Source organism: Falco naumanni, chromosome 6 (genome assembly GCF_017639655.2).
Source record: "Falco naumanni isolate bFalNau1 chromosome 6, bFalNau1.pat, whole genome shotgun sequence".
Taxonomy (NCBI): domain Eukaryota; kingdom Metazoa; phylum Chordata; class Aves; order Falconiformes; family Falconidae; genus Falco; species Falco naumanni.
The window spans coordinates 15,841,836-15,860,520 of record NC_054059.1 but is presented as its reverse complement, the minus strand read 5'-3'; the positions used below and the strand labels follow the sequence as shown (position 1 = coordinate 15,860,520).

General features: G+C 35.4%; 1 protein-coding gene across 1 annotated transcript in view; it reads right to left on the bottom strand.

The window, feature by feature from the left end:
* Positions 1-18,685, bottom strand: part of EYS (eyes shut homolog) — an 867,458-nt gene that overhangs the window by 183,172 nt on the left and 665,601 nt on the right. Inside the window, exon 36 of the mRNA XM_040598785.1 lies at positions 3,255-3,419. Within this exon, the coding sequence (XP_040454719.1) occupies positions 3,255-3,419 (165 nt within the window). The remainder of the gene's footprint in view (positions 1-3,254; positions 3,420-18,685) is intronic.

Sequence of the window (18,685 nt, the reverse complement as noted above, 5' to 3'; positions counted from 1 at the left end):
CCAATTTCTATTTTATCCTTCCACTGCATGCCTACTATTTATATAATTTCTAACAAAAGGATAACAAAACACTTACCACTTGATGGAACTTGTGAAAATCACTCCATCTACCATTGATATGAAATTATATTTCCATACAGAGTCATAAACATTTTTTTTACAGTAACATACATTATGGGAGAAGTTAGAATGGAAGTAAAGAACAATAAATTGAATAAAGACTAGTAAAAGAAATTTACACAGGCTAACCACAATTTACCTTCTCCGGAACTGCATAAGGAAGATAAAAAACTAAGGCTAGCATACAGAAAAAATCCAACTTTTAGAATAACTATGGTGGGAGCATTCCATGCTAAGCCTTCTGACACTGCTTCAAAGTCTTTCTCATAGAATACTTAAAATTCTGTGTTTCACTAAGCAAAGGAAATTATAACATCAAACGCACTTTCATTTTAAACTCTAACTCAAAAGAGCAATTTCCATGGAAACCTGTGGGAGGACTTGTGGAAGTGTGGTAAGCAGGAACTGAAGGCCTTCAACCACTGCCACTTCCTCAGTTTCCCTGCAGCCTTTCATTGTATTGACAAAGAAAGAGATAAAAATTATGAAGTGTACATTATATGTTACTTTTCCCTCTAAAATCACATGGAATGCTTTTAATATGATAAAATTAAACTGGTTAAATGGTCGTACTAGCTTGGATTTATGGAACACACCCTTGTGCAACAAAATTCTCTAAATCCTAGTCTTCTTCCTGGTATTATTTTTCATTAATTTTTAAATAAAAGACTTCTGTCCCAAATATACACCTGCTACTCCTGCAGAGCTGGAAGACTGAAAAACCACAGAATCACTTTGGTTAGCAGCTTAAAAATACTTTTTTCTTACTGACAATACTAATTTACAGATTTTATGCAATGTATGATTTGCTCTAAGTTTCATGATGGACTACTAGCTTTTAAATTTCATATCTGTTAGGGGAAAAAAGCATTCATTTCTACTTCTGGATTTTATGTACTTGTACACATGAAAATAACTTCTCTGATCAAACACAATTTAGGAACATTAATATTCTCTATACTATTCAAAAGAAGAAACGTTCAATCTTAGGGTCATAATGTGAGACAGACTACAGAATTTATTTTGAGGCAGCAGCATCTTGAATATATTTGGCATGATTCTGAATATTTTACATTGCTAGTCCCTCCACCTAATTTGGTGGGCTTTATTTGGCATTGATTAAATACAACATAACATCAAATGCCTCTAGAATTATCTATTATTTGAATGCATATAACTGAATTATGCACTATATTTTTGTTAAATCAGTACTTCTTTTTTATATAATAAAAACAGTGGTAGAAGCAGATTCATTGGGATACAGAGAATGAAATTAAGGAGTAAAATATAACTATCAGTTATGCCTGTTGTGGTGTTCTACATCAGTACACACAGAAGGCATCCACATATTTGTAATTACTGGAAAGCATAGATAGTGAAGGAATTGGAATTTGGTTTTCAGTTACAAATTTTGCACATTTAATGTTTACAAAGATAAGCAAATTCCTATGTGTAAAATACTTGAGTTGTAAACTAGGCAAACAGCATCCAGAATTGCAAATTGATTCAAAGCTACTCCAACCACCATCCCTCCACAGCTTCGTAAATTTGCTACTTTCAGATCAAACCCTTTTCCAACAAGTAGTGATAGAAAAAAAACTGGCTCTGGTTGTAAAGTACAGTACACTTATCCAGGTTCTCAGAAAACAGCAGTTCCTCCAGAGAACAGCAAAAGAAACTTCCATGTTGGATTTTCTTCCTTTTCTTTTTTTTTACAGACAAGCTTATTCAGGGCTTATGGGTAGATGCAAGCTTTACTTTAACTATGGCTGGAAGCCAACTACTTTGCAGTGATGAGGCAAACAAAATCATTAAATGCTGAATATATTCAGACTACTTCCAGTGACCTTCCTTGAATTCTTCCTGTAGTACAAATAACTCCTTTTGCAATTGAAATAACTAACAAGTATAAAACACTTCAACATAAAGAGCTGCCACATCACCACTTACCCATGATTCTTAGCAAATTCTGCAGCTATGTAGCTTAGGCAGCTGCAGCAACAGCCCAGCTATAACATACAAGAATTTGATATGGCATTTTGGAAAACAGTAAATATAAATGTTCAATTTGGAGCTACAATGTTTTACATCTAAAGAGTTATACAGATAATAATTAAAGGCATAATTAAATAATGCCATGAAACTTCTACTACTTTTAACCCTGGCTTATAAATATTTACATTGTGCAGGTGAATTCACATATATTACTTCCAGATTAACATAAAAATAACAAAAAATAATCAAAATAATTTATATTAAATCAACAAGATTTTTCTGTGTAGACAAACCCTCAGAAGCTGCAGTGAACAGAGAATGCTCCAAACGATTTTGTCTTTGTGGAGTAAATCTATCACATAGATTGCACAAACATATTTTTCTACCTCTTCCTGAGTTCATGAGGAAATCACCCTACTTTCCAGGTTTTTCATTTGGATAGAAATTACAAGCTAAAATATATAAGGAATATATATCCGACTAGCAGAGAAGCCTATTTGTCTTGCTGACTAGTGAAAAGCATACTGTTTCAGAAGTTCATGCTATATACTGATGAATGAAATATGCAGGCAAGAAGCAATTCTTTTGTAGTATTAATAATCATACATCCAACTCTGCAGGTATATTCTCTGGAGACTGCAAAAGAATCCTCTGAAGTGTGAAATCACAGTAAGTACTCCTGAAATAGGGCAAATTTGCAGAACTTAAGATACTTCTGCAAATCAAAAAATCTTTGGAACCAATATCAACGTTATAATAAAAAGTGAGTCTCAACCTAGCTAAGAAGAAGCTGTTTCCCTATAATAAATTGTTTAAAACTTCTTCAACATCTGTATTTTAGAGCTGTAACACTTATTACTGGAGCCATAGGCTTACTATGTTCTCCCTTGTCAGGAAGTAGCATTTTTAGTTCTGTTTTGCTCAATAAGTCATAAATTAAAGAACTTTCCAGAGGAACACAAGGAACTATGGTTCAAATTTTATAATGCATCATGCATTAGAATACCAAAAGGCTTCTACTGCATTTTAATGATTCATTTCACTGCTGAATAGGAAATGCCAGCTGATGTACACTAAAGTTAATAAGGACCTGAAGGAGCTAAAACTGATACTTAGCTTCAAGTATCATTGGTACTCACTGTAAAGAATTGTGCCATTTAGAGCAGTTGTTTTCACTGTCAAGTACAGCGTCGTCAGATTGCTTGTTTCCTGCCCAGATGCAGTCCTGGTCTTAGATACAGATGTTAGAGAAGGTAGTTCCAAATAAGAATTTCCAGTGAAGGATGGAAAAAACAGTGCTGTATCTAAAATGAATAACCAAAAGCTAATTTTATTAATTTATTACAAAATAAAGTCATAAAATACAATATAATCAGCAAAGCACAGTTTAAAACATCCGTTCTTCTGCATACCTGTGAATAGTGTAATCAACTATATTATTTGCAGAGCATGCATATAAATTTGTTTAATTTCAATAATTTAACTAAAATATGCAGAAAATGTTCTAGCATCTGCATATTACCAGAAGTGAAAAGACTATTATAGGAGGGACTGCTGCTGGAAGATGCAATAAAGTTCAAAAGATTGTCATAAATTTTCATCTTTACGAAATGTGTCCATGCAGAACTTTTGTCCTATGACATCCCTGTGAAGTACTTTTGGTTTATAGTTGTAGGTAAGAAACAGAGGTTTTCCTAATTTTGAGGATACTCAAATATTCTGGGTTTGAAATTATTATGAGGACGCCATTGGGCAATATATGCATTTTCCCACTCACCACTCCTGTCCTGAAAATGAGCAATCACAAGAGAAAAAATTTTAACCATGAAGGCTTAACATTTGCAACATTTATTGCATTAATTAACTTTGTCATTACATTTTTGAGTTTTTCCCCCTGTAGCTGTGATAATAATACCACTCAAGCAAGAAAAAACAGGAAAAAAAGTAATTGAGGTTAGGCAGAGTGTCTTCCTATATGCCTTAAGCATCCTGGTTAAGCAATGCTCCTTGAAAACTGTCCAAATTCATCACCAAGGATATGAATGCAGAATGAGCAATGAGAAAAGCATTCTGAGTGCAGGTAATATTTTTGTAAAGGAATTTTTTATTTAGTGAACTCAAACTATACAGTGGAATTGTGACTGATGATTACACCTAGGCATGACTAGTATGTGGAAATTTTTTCTCAAAATTTTTATTCACTTTATTAATTTTTTGTTTGTGTAATCTGCCCATGGCTTATTCTCTGCCATTTTTACTGGACTTAAGAAGAAGGAACAAAATGAAACACCTAGTTAAACAAACATATGTTGAAGGGCATTAATTAAAAATAAGCCACCACAACCTGACAGCGAAAATGGAAAGCCAGAAGTAGTTACATTTCTTAACAGTATGTCTGGAAAAATCAAGGTTGTTGGAGAAAGCGAAAAATTATGGCATGAAAAGAGTCTTTTGCAGGGTGAGGTAAAGGGCAAAGACATTGCTAATCAGAGACAGACCTTCACAATTATGAGAATGCCATTTGTCTAATTAAATTCATACTTTCAAGGGAAACACTGTTAGCAGATCTACCTAGTCTAGTGCAGGGCCACAAACATGATTAAGGGACTTGGGCCTCTTTCATATGAGGAAAGGCTGAGAGAGCTAGGATTCCTAAGGCTGGAGATGAGCAGGCTTGGGTGAATCTTATCAATGTTTATAAATACCTGATTGGAGGGGATGGAGAAGAGTGAGCCAAACTTTTTGCAGCAGTGCCCCCTGACAGGCAATGGGCACAAATCCAAAAACCAGTAAATTTCACCTGAACAGATGAAAATGCTTTCTCACTGTGAGGGTGGTCAAACACTGGCACAGGTTGAGCAGAGACATTTGTCAAGTCTCAGTCCTTGGAGATTTTCAAGATCTGATTGGATATGGCTGTAAGAAACCTGCTCTAGGTGACCCTGCTCTGCTTGAACAGGCTGTTGGACTAGATGATCTCAAGAGGTCCCTTCCAACCACAATGATGTGGTGATTCAGTGATCTTTCACAGAGAGGCTTTGTGTGGACAACATTAATTCTTATTATTCAAATGTAGTGCCTTCAGAAACCTCAGTTTAGCACAGTACCCATAATACACCTTGCAGCTAAAGGTATTAAAAAGTCTTTTATTAGGCAGTTTTCAAAAAATACTTGACTTCAAGATTATCTGTCCACAACTTAGTTTCTACATTAAAAATAATATTTTGTGAAGTTTCTTTCAGCTAGCTGGAGGGAGAAGGGGGAGGAGAGAAAGAAGGGGAAAGAAGCATAGGATATCTGGAAAATCTTGAAAGGAAGGATAACCTCATCAGTTGTTCAGCTGGGATAGTTCCCTTCAAAAGGAGAGATCTTCCATAAAGACCTGTAACTTTTCAGGGAGTCCAGCATAGAAGTCTCTGCACTGATGGATAGCCAAAATGCTACTTCAGCTGTAGTGACTACACCTGCAGTGCTACACCCAAAACAGCCTAGGCCTCCAAAGTCATCCAGAACTGCAAAGATGCAAAGTACACCCTCTTCCCACAGTGTGCAGGCTATTAGCCTGCTGATCCTCAACAGTCATCCTCTGCCCTAAAGCTGTGCAACAGCTGCCATCTGTCACAACTGTACATCAGTAATGAGGTCACGGATAGCACAGGGGTTAGTACTCTCCTTGGATGAAGGGCCTAGGTGGGAGAAAACCGAACAGCAGATACCTCCTTGAGCTTTCATCTTCACACAAACTGAGATACATTATCTCCAGTGTAGGTCAGAAGAAGGCATACAACCTCCACAGGTAGCACAACGAAGCAGAGAAGCCACCAAAGACTTATTAAGCACCAGATACCAAGAAAAGCTCCTACCCAGCAAGAGGAATCAACTGTGAAGCATTGCAATTCAATAGTTGAAAAGTACTGAAAAAGGACATGGTCATCTGTGCTTTCTATGACTGATACTTCAGGGGAGTGATTGTGCAGGGAAGAACTTCCCAGCCTCAAGAAGCGTGCTCTGACAGAACATCCTCTCTACAGGCAAACAGACCCATGAAAACTCTACAGAGCACCCTCCTCTGTTTGGCATAAAAGCTAACTTGCAAGCCTCAAAGGTTGGCTGAGGTGCTTGAATATCAGAGGCAAATCTTTACTGTTAATCATACTAACTTTGCTGTGTAACTACAAAATTGTTTTGAAGTATGCATATTCTCTTGTTCCTTACATCTTGACAAATAATAAAGCTAATTCAGAATACATTAATACACACGTGAGAACTCAATTCCAAAGGAAAGTCTGAAGAGGAAGTTGTGATTCAGTGGGAAGTATCAGTCATGCAAGTAGCCCAACATACAGCAAGACAGTGAAGCATGTAGGAACCGCAGGATCCCAAGTGCACCTGTAGCAATATCCACTAAATCTACGTATTCTTGTATTATCTTGCATACAGTGGAAGCACATTTTAAATACCCTTAATATTTGTCAAGCAACAAGCAAATAATTTTCAGTATTTATGGATTTGGAAAAAGTAGCAAAATCTAAACCCCACTTTTGAATAACTTCTCAGATCTCATGTTTTATCTTTAACAGATTTCATACATATGGCTAATTTTAGACCCAGCATTTGAAATTAATTCAGTAATAGTAGCAAAGAGTTTGATAACAGGGAATAGTTTGATGGGATGCAAACAGTTGTTTGCAGCAAACTGCAACCTCACACACAGCATTATTCTTCCTAAAGCTTATAAAGATCAGCCTAATGACAATCACAGTATTTTTGGAAGAAATTAGTAATAACCTTTGAGAGATTTCATAAAGCTATGAGTGTTAGGAGATCTCTGATAGTGGAATATTGTTATCAAAATTGTAAGAAATCTGTAAACAAAAGAAACACCACCATTTGAAGTGAAGGTCTTGTCAAGTTGCTGCTACCTTATACAGATAACTATAGATCCATTCCATAAGGCTATGTTAAATAGCAATACAAAATTCCTTGTCATAGGATTCTAAAAAAAGGCGACATTCTATAGACCATAAGAAATCAGTAAGTGTTTCATACTGATATTTTCAAATTATACATATAATTGTTAATGGCAGTCAGTGAATAGACAAATTATGTTTAGCATGCATACATAGTACACAAAGATGGTTACCGTAAATACTTTCTAAAAATTCACACAATAGTAGCCTTGAAGCAAACACTCATACACTGTGAAAAAACTTTGAATATAAAGTAACTCTCAGGATGCATGTATCTACACCAAGAAATTATACTAAGATAGAACCATGGCTCTGAAAAAGCAGTTATTGCCTCTTGGATGTGGTTGATTGTGTCTGTGTATTAAGAGCCTAAAATCTATGTGATGAATACACAGGTACAATAATAGTACGGGCAAAGTTGCTTGTCTGGATTCTGTTTTTCCACTTCCCTTGTTCTACTAAACTTGAAATTAGCAGGAATTAAAGTCCCACACAGCACTGAGCATGGCTGCACACTGGTAGGTCCCATGAATCGCAGCCAAAGAGGGCATATGCTGAACTACAATAAGCCGATAACTGAAATACTATCAATGCCAGCTAGAATGTGCATAAAGGACTGTATCACAGTATGACAGTATTTTATGCCATTTCCTAGTAACATTTACGGATCTTCATATTTTAAGATGGTTGCTGGCAATAAGTGATTTTGTACTTCATTTGTTTCACTGGACAGGCTGACAGAAGAAATAGTTACTTCTCTCCTGGGGCTACCATCTAACACTGTCAGCTATGTCCATGAGCCCAGGGGACTGTTCCACTAGGGCAGTGGTCTCCAAAGTGATGCGTCCACCCCAGGGCATATGCAAGACAATTCACTGGGGTGCAGGAAGAAATAAATTAGAACTGCAGTAGTATATAAATATAATTTGTAAAAAAATACATCTACATACATTGGTGGGGTGGCTTCACAAATTTTTTACCATTGGGGCATGCAATCAAAATAGTGTGGAGACCACTGCACTAAGGAAAAACTGAAGGGCAATAGGGACTTACCAACTGTGTCCCCCACAAGGCAAGGGAAGATAATGGAGTACCAGCATAGCAGTTCTGCAGTATGGAGAATTTCTACAAAGGAATTGTGTTGTGATTCTTTGACCTATATTTAAAGTCTTCGAGCAGAACACAATTTTTTGAGATACTAGCTCTTGCTACAATTAAAAAGTGACAATGTGACACTATACCAACAGAGGTTAGTGAGAAAATGAATACAGTACAACTTTGCAAAGCCATAAAGTTCTTTTAGACTCAGAGAATGTCCCTGCTTCAAATAAGCAAAATGGCTTAATGAATTTGAGTCCCAAACTGTATTTTTTAGAATATACAGGTGTCTAAAACCTACACTGGTCAAACTTAGGACCCTGTCTGCATATAAACTTCATCTTTGGATACTTAAATACATCAGCGATTAGGAAGCATCATAATACAATGATAAACAAAATTGATATACAAAAAACTCTATAAGTACAAGGCACAATCAACTACATGTAACAGCTTTACATGTCTCAATTATACTGGAAGAAATAAAACATTTCTGACATTTTAAGGGTAAAATAGGAGACTACAAGTAATTCAAAATACAATACCTGCAAAAATTCGTAACACAGACTACAGAGTTCGGTCTTGAATTCCCTGAACAGCACACATTGCTAAGAATTATACTTAAATAGTTTAACTGAAGGCTCAAATTTTCTACTGAAATAAATAAGTTATCTTGGATACTATCAACCACAATTTTCAAAATAACTATAACAAGAAAATGTTGAGAATACATTAACAAATTTCTATTATGATCCTATTTGACTTTGTCTTAGAAAATAAACAGCAGTAAGTGGAAGAACAGAGTTTTCCACTGCTAGTAAATTTGAATCAATCTGTTTCCACTCCTATCTCTAATTTTCCATTTGCATTGTTTGCTTTTTGTGACAAGCTTGCTTAGTCCTGAATTCTATTAAATTCTATAGAGTTCTATCAAAAACAGACTTTTTAGTCTTGAAGATAGTAAGACCCTTCAACTGCACCAGCCATTGCTAAATAAAGTCAAATAAGAAATACGTAACACTTTTAATAGTTAAGATGAGTATCAGAAAAAAAAAAACACCACAAAACCCTGGAAAGGGAAGTAATGCATTCATCTTCTGGTAGGAGAGATCCAACCAAACATCTGGCCAAACTGTCTACAGCTGCATTGAAAGTCTTTGGTTCTTTTTAATGAAAACAAATGGGTAATTCCTAAGATATCATTCTCCTCACCTTATAATAAACATCTTAAAAGTGCAGATGAATCATGACCTAAACCCACCTATTTCTCTCCACTTGCTATAAAAGGTCATGAAGGTCACTAGTTTAGCTGTAGACTGGCAGTATCTGAAGTAAGATGAACAATTCTCTCTCTTGATGTCTGTGTATCAGAACTAAATGGCCTGCTGGAGGACCTTCTTTAGGCAAACCCGAGTTAATACAGTAGTTCTGAGTTGAAATGTTAAAGATGTGAACAAAACAGGATGTTAGAATAGTTAGGGGCTCAAACTCTGAACTTGCCATTTGTATTTTTCAATTACAGTAGCAAACATCCTATGACAGAGATCCGAAACTTAGAGAAATTCTGTGCTTGTTCTTTTCCATCACTAAAAGAATATAGTAGAAACAGATGATAAAAATCTCTGCTGACCAGTGCAGCAAATCTTTGAATAAAGGTGTTCCCAGTAGGCACAAAGTCAGTTTAGCAGCAATATCAAGGGACTGATGAATACACAACTTGCTCTATCCATCTCATGCTCACCATATATCCCAGGGAACCAAATTTAACTACCCGAGAGTAATGCATTCTTTTATCTTATGTTCATGGTGTGAAGAAAATCAAAATGAAATAAATATGATTCAGAAAATTTCTAGGGATTATGTCTGGTACATACAAAATATGACTTGGATATTTCATAAAGCATCACACACCTACAATAGTACAGAAATACAATAACCATTTCCTCAATGACTATAACTTTAGAGCTATGAAATAATTGATTAGGCGAGTTCAGCTGTTTCCAGACAATAAAATATGAAACAAAATAAATCTCATCCTTGCTGCTTTCATTCGTTTCAATGCACAAAAACCTTCTCCTTGCTGTAACTGAACTTCTACATCATGAGGCAAAGATCCTTACAGAATAAAATGCACAAGTTTTTCTTTGTCAGGCCAGCCTGGTGCCTTGTTGATAATGCTCTCTGCTGTCAACAGAGAGATCTGAATTCAGATCACTGACTTAATTTCTTACTTTGCAGATTGCTAGGGGCTTTGAATGGCAGAAAGATAGTATGTTTTATCATCAAGACTCAGGGGAAGCACTGAGAGGCAATGGGTCACATAAGCATTCCTTAAGAGCAGGACATCATTTCACTTTCATTGAAGGGAACTGCCATATGAGTGAGGCAGTATTAGATTAAAAGAGTTTAAAAGATTCTAGGAAAATAAACCAAATGATGCCATTAAAGTCTCTTCTGAATTTTCGAACAAGCCTGGTAACATGCATCTGCAAAGGTACAATGACACACAGAACAGAAGCAGGGATGATCAAAGGGATGGTACAGCTTCCAGATTGATAAACAGAACAGGCTTATTCAACATGCAGAGGAAAATGGAAGAAATGACCACGCCATGTCTTGTAACACAAAAACTAAGGACACTCTATACTATCAGGTCACAGGCTTGAAAAACAAAAGAAAATGATTAATAATTTTTCACAGAATGCATATTTGTTCGGGGCAGTTTATTGCCACAAGACATGATGGGGGTCAGAAGTATTAAAAAAACCCCCACAAAAACAAACCATGAAAAAGAAAGAAAAATACAGGAAAATCAATCCACCAGACTAGCAAGTATAATGGAACCACAGCTCAGAAAATCGTAATCTCACTGATTGGAGGAGGCTCAAGTAGTGCACTTTGGGAAAAATCACAGTTGCCCTGTTTTTTATATCCCCGTCAAAGTAATTGTGACTGGTCTTGCGGATATTGAGCTAGGTGACCTACTGGTATGACACAGCTGGTAATTTTTATGTGACTTGTTCTGCTTTCTGTATCACTGCTAAGATTGCATGACAGAAGATAAGAGATACGCAGACCATTTAACATAAAGAAAATAAATGATTCCATAGTTATCTGAAACAAAGAGCAATTGTCATTACCTAGTGTCTACAGATCAAGTTACTCTCTTTTGGCAGCTCCACTGCAAAAAGTAGATCAACCCAATATAGATATGTTAGCAGTTTTATTTCAGGAAAAAGAATTGTTCTGTTGAAAGTTTTAGCATTCTTTTAAATACTAAGAAGTTCAAGTAGGCTGCATGTCTGACAATACAAAAGCATAGTAAAGCAGTTTGATGTTCATATGCTTTGGGAAACAGGGAGCCACAAGAAAAATAAATTATTTTCATATTCCTGTTTTGTACCCCTCATCATTCCTCTTCTGACCTCACATTTTAGGAGACAAGGATCACTTTTTTTTTTTTTTTTCCCCCTTCCCCTGGACCCTCAGTTGCTTTACATCAGCAGATTTATAACTGCGTCAGTTCACAGCAGATGAGAATTCAGTATTTCTGGCCAAAGCCTGTGTAACTGTAAAAGGAAGAAAATGACCTGACTCACAGTATAAGATGAAGCTTATTCAGTTAATAGCCATGAAGCATGCTAAACTATCCATCTAAGAGATGTGTAAATATTAATTTTTTTATCTTTTTTGGATATTGCATAGACATGTAAAGTAAGAAGAGATGTATAAGTGGAACAGACTGACATGAGAAAGGAGAAAGGAAAATTATTCATTCATATTGAGTCCAAGATTTTGTGAAAACAGGTATGACAGTAGTACCTTGATAGAATGCATAAAAAATAGCCAAGAAATTGGGTGTTAAAAAAATCCCAAACAATTTAGTTGTTGTTAATCCAAACCCACACGAAAAATTAGCAATTTACTACCTGTTTTTAGTAGTTTTGAAAACAACTCAGTAATTCATCTTTTCCTGCTTGATTAGTTTCAACTACAAAATTTATTACTTTACTCCTAAATGTATTGGATATTGAAGTGAAGAGAATGGTCCTCATTGATACTAGTAGCTAATCAGATGTATTTTATCACCTGCATTCAAAATGATGCACAAGTGCTTAACTGTTTTCCTGAATTTGACATCGAGGAAATTGGGAAACTATTATCTAATATTTTCTTCAAGCTCAACATATTTGACAGGAAATATGATCTTCTTGCCAAACCACCAGTGTTTTATCTATTAAAAAAAAAAAAAATCTATCTAGGAGGGAAATGAAGGTTCTTATATCTTCATATATATTTTTCTAACTCTCTCAATTACAGGAGAAAATCTAAGGTAGAGTTTGAATATCAAACCATAATTTACACTGGAGTTGTCATAATGCACTGCTATATTTGATACTGAAAAGCTGGTTGCTTTTAAGGTCATTGTGACAGAGTATGGCAAATTTTAATGAAGCAAGGACTTTTAAAAATCTTTTGAAGCTCAGTCAATATATTTGCTCTGTAAAGTATCACAGAAAGTCTACTTAAACATGAGTTTTCATATTTTTGATTCAAGACCAATAAAGTGGTAAAAGGAGTGAATGAAATAACGTATTGGTTTTCAGGGGGAAAAAGGCAGCTGTTGGAATATGTTTGGAAACTCAGACTTTTCGCAACATGTTGATACACTAGAGATCATGTATTACTCATTGTAATGAGAACTGTCTGGTTACACAAATGAATGTGGCCCAATAGCTTCATTTACTGTTATTTTACAGTGAGTCACAGCTAAATTTAAATATTTTATTAGTATATTTGTAATTCTTATGTTTATCGAAGTTCTAAGGCCAAGTTTTTGCTTTATGAGATACCAATGTATTTTCCATCACTTGAATTTTATTTCTGCCAGCTAAGTTTAATTTTATTCTCTGCAACAGTCTTGAACACATAAACTAACATTCCTATGCCAAAGGATCAGAGAAATACTTGACGAGTAATTGGCTATAACGGTTTAATTTGGACAAATATTCAGCTTTTCCAGTGTGTGTCATATTTAGTCAGATCAAGAGGAATCTTCCATCTGGATAACGCTGCAGACTAATTTGTCATATGGTTGGCACCAGATAATAAATGATCAATGTTATATGTGAAATGCAAGCTGTAGTTTTAAGAACACTATATTTAATGTGCTCAAATAAATAACACAGTTTATGTATTGTTATTATATATTATATATAATTTTATATATATAGTATATATTGTGTATGCACCAAATTTTATGAATTTCCTAGGAGGTTTTAATTAGACTTCCCTATTATTACTTAGACGTATGGATGCATAATTTACAGAATTGTTTAAATCTAATCTGAATTCCAACCTGAGTTTGTTTTCACAGGTTTAGGGTGCAAAGGTAGTTCCTGAAATTTCTCATTTTCTGGCTATCAGTAACCTTACTTTAACAGTAAAGTTCCTCCAAGAACCAAGAAGTTCCTTTATCTTCCTCCTAAACTTTTGGTAATACACTACTGAAGTAAATTTGAGATTTTTATTAATGAATTCCTAGTTTTTAAACCGATATTGCATGAAACTGAGAAATTAATTTGGTAGGGTGTCAACTGGTTAATCAGTCAATTGGCATCCTTCTACCAGTGCTTTTAATATAGAAAATACTGATTTGACCTTTTTAGATGACTGTTTTAAAATTAATTTCAGTCTGCTTCCTCGGACTTTGCAGGATATCTAAGCCATATTTATAGGAATAGGAAACCCTAGTTCTACTGCAGAATTCAAACACATCAGTTTCAAGATAAGCAAAATTTCTGCTTGATAATAATTCAAGTCCAGGTGGCCAAGATACACCGCCAGAATACAGTTTGGAAAATACACTAAGTGGAACGACAGAACTGCTGGAGAGCAAATGACAAATTATTTTACAGCATTTGCCAACATTTAAGAAACACTTGCTTATATATGGGTATCTCTACAAAGGATCCCAGGAGGAAAATGATCTTCCCTCCCAAGCAATGAAACAAATATGGCAACATTTGTCATGGACTAAAGTAATCCTTGTGCCTCAAAATAATGCAAAAGAGAATTTCTAAAGCAGGGTATGTAAGCAGCAGCAGATCTCAAGTATACATAGCTTGGTTATGAAAAAACCCACAGGAACTATTAAAAACTACTTGGATGTTCTCCGATGCATGGAACACAAACTACAAGATGTATGAAGGTTATTTGGCAATAAAAGCATAAAACGCGTCACCATTAGAGAGTTTCTCACTGAACGAGGACAACAAGCCCCTAAAATTTAAACATTTCAGTATGATTTTTATTGCTCAGTTCAGAAGGTAACTGCATTTTTGCTACTGGAATCTGGTCTGTTCTAAAGAAAAAATCAGGACACCACTGTGGAAGCAGAAGAAACAAACAGTTTGTAAGCCACCAAGCACCCGTCTGTTCTCACACTATAAGCACCTATTCTGTCTACCCACACACCGAGGTAGATCTCCTTGGAGACTGCACTGTACAAAGCAAAGCAAAAAAGCCAAAGCTGTTTTAGGGCATCAACAAACAGTGAAATACAAATTATATATTTAACAGAAAACTTTCATTTAAACTTTTTCTGAATTAAGTTGATGCCCACTCACATTTAAATCTCCAAGGAAACAGTTCTTCTTTTGACCTCAATATTTGGTGCTGCTACGGTGAAGCAAGCAGAACTTACTTGAAGATTCTGTCAGTTTTTCCAGTGCTACAGGCCTCACTACACTGCACAGCTTTTAAGTACTGTGTCCAGAGGATGAAGAGAAAAACCAAAAAGCTCTGTCTTAGAAACCACATCCAGGTCCCCTGCATTGTGCTGTTGAGCTGTTTAAAAATATCTTCTGTTCTTTGTTTTTATTATTGTGTTTCAACGGTCTAAGCAAGTGCAATGGAAAAAAACCCCACCTAAATTACTTATCACACATGCAGGATGCATCTCATTAGTGATATCAGTCTTAAAAAGAAGTAAATTTAATTTAATATTTGTAATAGTTTTGTTTTAGTAATTGTTGAGCTAGGGAATCCATCTCATGGTATCTTATTTTCAATGAATTACCTACTTTTAAACAGTGCATTCTATTGTCTCATAGATTTTCAAATTACCTATTTCTTTCATTGATGTCAATGATTTTCTCATGTAGTGAGACTTTCATCATATTCTTAGGGGGTAATTGTGATAATTCTAGCAGTTTTCCGTTATAAGACCTGTTTTACAGCTAAGTAGTAATTACAAAAAGTCAGCACTTGGGAGGCTGACACAGGGCTCTGTGGCATGGTGAATTTAAACTGCTCCATTTAAGACTTTAATGTAATGTAAAATCAGGAGAGCCTTCCCTTCAAGTCAGCGATGAAAAAGATGGGAGGGAAGCAATTCTTCTTTTATACACTTTAGGAAATAGTACATATTTTGAAAGTAAGGCCAAAGTAAACGGAGAGGGTATGTAAGAAATGGATACATTTGAAATGTAGATTCCACTTTCCACTACATTGCCAAAAGTACAATGTCTGTGGACTGACTGAGAAAAAAAGCACACTATAATACGCACACTTTCCTGTATGTAAAAACATATTTCTGTTTTATGAGTTCAGCTGTGATCTTAGGTAGGAGATGCTTAAGTACTGATTTACACCACTGGAAGGAGTTGTGCTCCCAGCTAGACAGACAAATGAACTACCGAAAAAAAAAAAAAAAAGAAAAAAAAAAAAAAAAAAAAAAAAAAAAAAGGAGAAATCCTACTAATTACAAATAGAACGTGACCTTGTAAAAATACAGTATGCCCTGAGATGGGCGTCTTAGGCTTTCATCCTTCAACACCTGTCCTAAAAAGTGCCCTACATTGGCCTGTCAAACTCAGTTTCCCCAGGAACCCAACACAGTACTGGAAATTTTGGGAGTCTGTGCTGTTAACTGGGTCAGATCAGAGTTCCCACTTCCTTACTTAGGATCTAGAAGCCTTCAGATCCCCTGGTCTCCACCTCTGGGGAAGGAAATCCTACACTTCAGGACATGTCTCAGATCATCCAGGGGGTTCCAGATTATGGAGTACTGGGTCTGGAGAATGACAAATTTCTGCAAGACTGAAGAACCAGCTGGCTTAAGTTTGGAAAAGCCATGATGAGTTTCTAATGGCAGCAATCTCAAAATACTAGGTCCCAGCAGCCATCACACCTTATTTTTAATGTTCCAAATTAAAATTAAAAGAAAAAAATCAAACTCCTGATTTTTCAACAGCTGCAAAACCCATTTCCCAAGCAAAGGTTAAAAACTATTGATGAAACATGTTGTGCAAACACTTAACTTTCATGCTTGTAGTTATGTTATTCTGCATTATTTATTACTTTGTGACACTGCACATTTTTAATACACTGCTTCCAGCAACCAGGAGAAGATATCTGAAATAATCTACCTTTTTTTCATACTTGTCTTAAATGGGAAATTTTCAAGCCAAAAGTTTAGATAGGAAATACAGGCATACGCATCCGGTAAATTCCAGTGTTAAAGACAGAGTGGGAACATATGCATTTGTATACAATATATTAATTTAATTTCCATATTTAGACATAAATATTTTAGCAGCTCCTAGCTGTTAATTATTTTACTAGGAAATCTTTCTGAATAGCAGCTTCTCAAAGATATACAGGGAGTTTTTGTCAACCTAATGCATATGCATCCTATGGGACATCTTCAAAGCCAATCTTAAAATTTAGTAACAAGTAACATAAGAAAAATTACATTGTAATCATTGCAAGGAGTTTTGAGTTTGGAAGCATTTTGTAGATGTGATCCAGAGAAAGAAAAGGAATGAAGATAATGGGAGAAAACCCAGTCCATAAAAGAAACATTTTTCACTCATGGGTATAAAAGGCAGACAGAATCTATCTCTCAAGTCTGAGTGGGGCCAGGTGGAAGAAGAAAATTGTTTCACTTGAGTGAACTGCTTAGATCATAGCCAAGTGACTATGTTAGAAGTACAAATCATGTTGTACAAACTTATTCCTCACTTCATATGACCCTACAGAACGCCAGTTCAGAACATATTGGTTATCAGGATACTGTTCAAGAATCCACATCAATTCAAGGACTTGGAGAATTAATTTCTGGTTACAGTGAGTGCAACAATTGTCTGCTTGAAGCTGTTGAAAACTACAGAGCCTGGACTCACTAAGAGTGTTCTTTTCTCAACCTTTCCGATTTAGAACAATGCTTTGTACAAACAAAATACTATGGCACACCAGAACCCAAAGTCTCAGGACAAGTAACCTTATTTTGTGCTTGACATGTGCATGTCTACCAATTCCTACATCTTCCTTGGGAAGTCACAAATAATAATCTTATGCCATTTATTACATCTCAATTAGAGGCTTAATATCTGTACATCAGTTGTTCTTTTCTCCCAGCAAACTCCCAAGGGTCATTTCAAAAGGAAGCTGCTGATGTTGCTATGACAGATAGTCTGTTTTGCCCATTTTTAAAAAAATCATAGTCAACTTAGCAAACAAATCCCATTATTATGTTATATATTTCTTTCAAGCTGAAATAAACCCACCTATACATTCCATGGGAATGTTACTTATGAATACACATGAAGCTGGGAAACCAGTAAGACTTAATACAGTGAGTTAAAATACAAGCAGTTTCTCAGTTTGGAGAGGTGAATACACCTGAGAGACAAATACTAAATTTTCATTACATTTTGTGAGACTATTGAAGCTTCAATTTGATTCAGTATCAGAATAAGAAAAAATGAATTAAGTAATGCCTTGCCTTTAAAAGTAAACATTTTGGTTAGCTTCTCTTCCCTCTGTCTGTCATTATTTCAGAACATATGTTCTCATCAACTCCACGATTTAGAAATTAAAACTTCACCTCATGTTTGATATTCCTTTTAGATTTAGCTTTAACAGTCTTTCAGTGAGCAGCTGCTAAAATCAAAACTGCACTAAGACAGACAGGAATGAATGAGACAAGATGATAATCAAGATTACCTGATTTCAGAAATCCCAAAACCATCAGAGCTAGAAAGTCTGCTGCCCTCACCAATGGAAAGCTAAAAAGAGCTTCCAGCTTTTCCACTGGTGTATTTCTATTTTTGACCTTAGAATTGCTCACAAAGCACTTGTTATATCAAACACAGCTGGGCAGCATTTCTTTTAACCAAAACAATTGATGTCTGTGCTGCAACAGCAGCTAACTTGCAGATCAGGATCAAAACTCAAATAATTCTGAGTATAAATTTGTAATATATTACTGGCATGTAGCAAAATAAACCTACAGTCTGATATACTGATAGTGAAACAACCCAACTTTTATAGGATGCTATTTTCTCCTTTGTTCTATTTATCATTGATCTGTGACTGATACATATTAAGTAACAGATTATCTACCATTTTGCACTAACTTAATTCTATTACCTAACATATTGGAGGATACTATTAAAATACTAAAAGCTTAAATTTGCTTTTATATAGCCAAAATT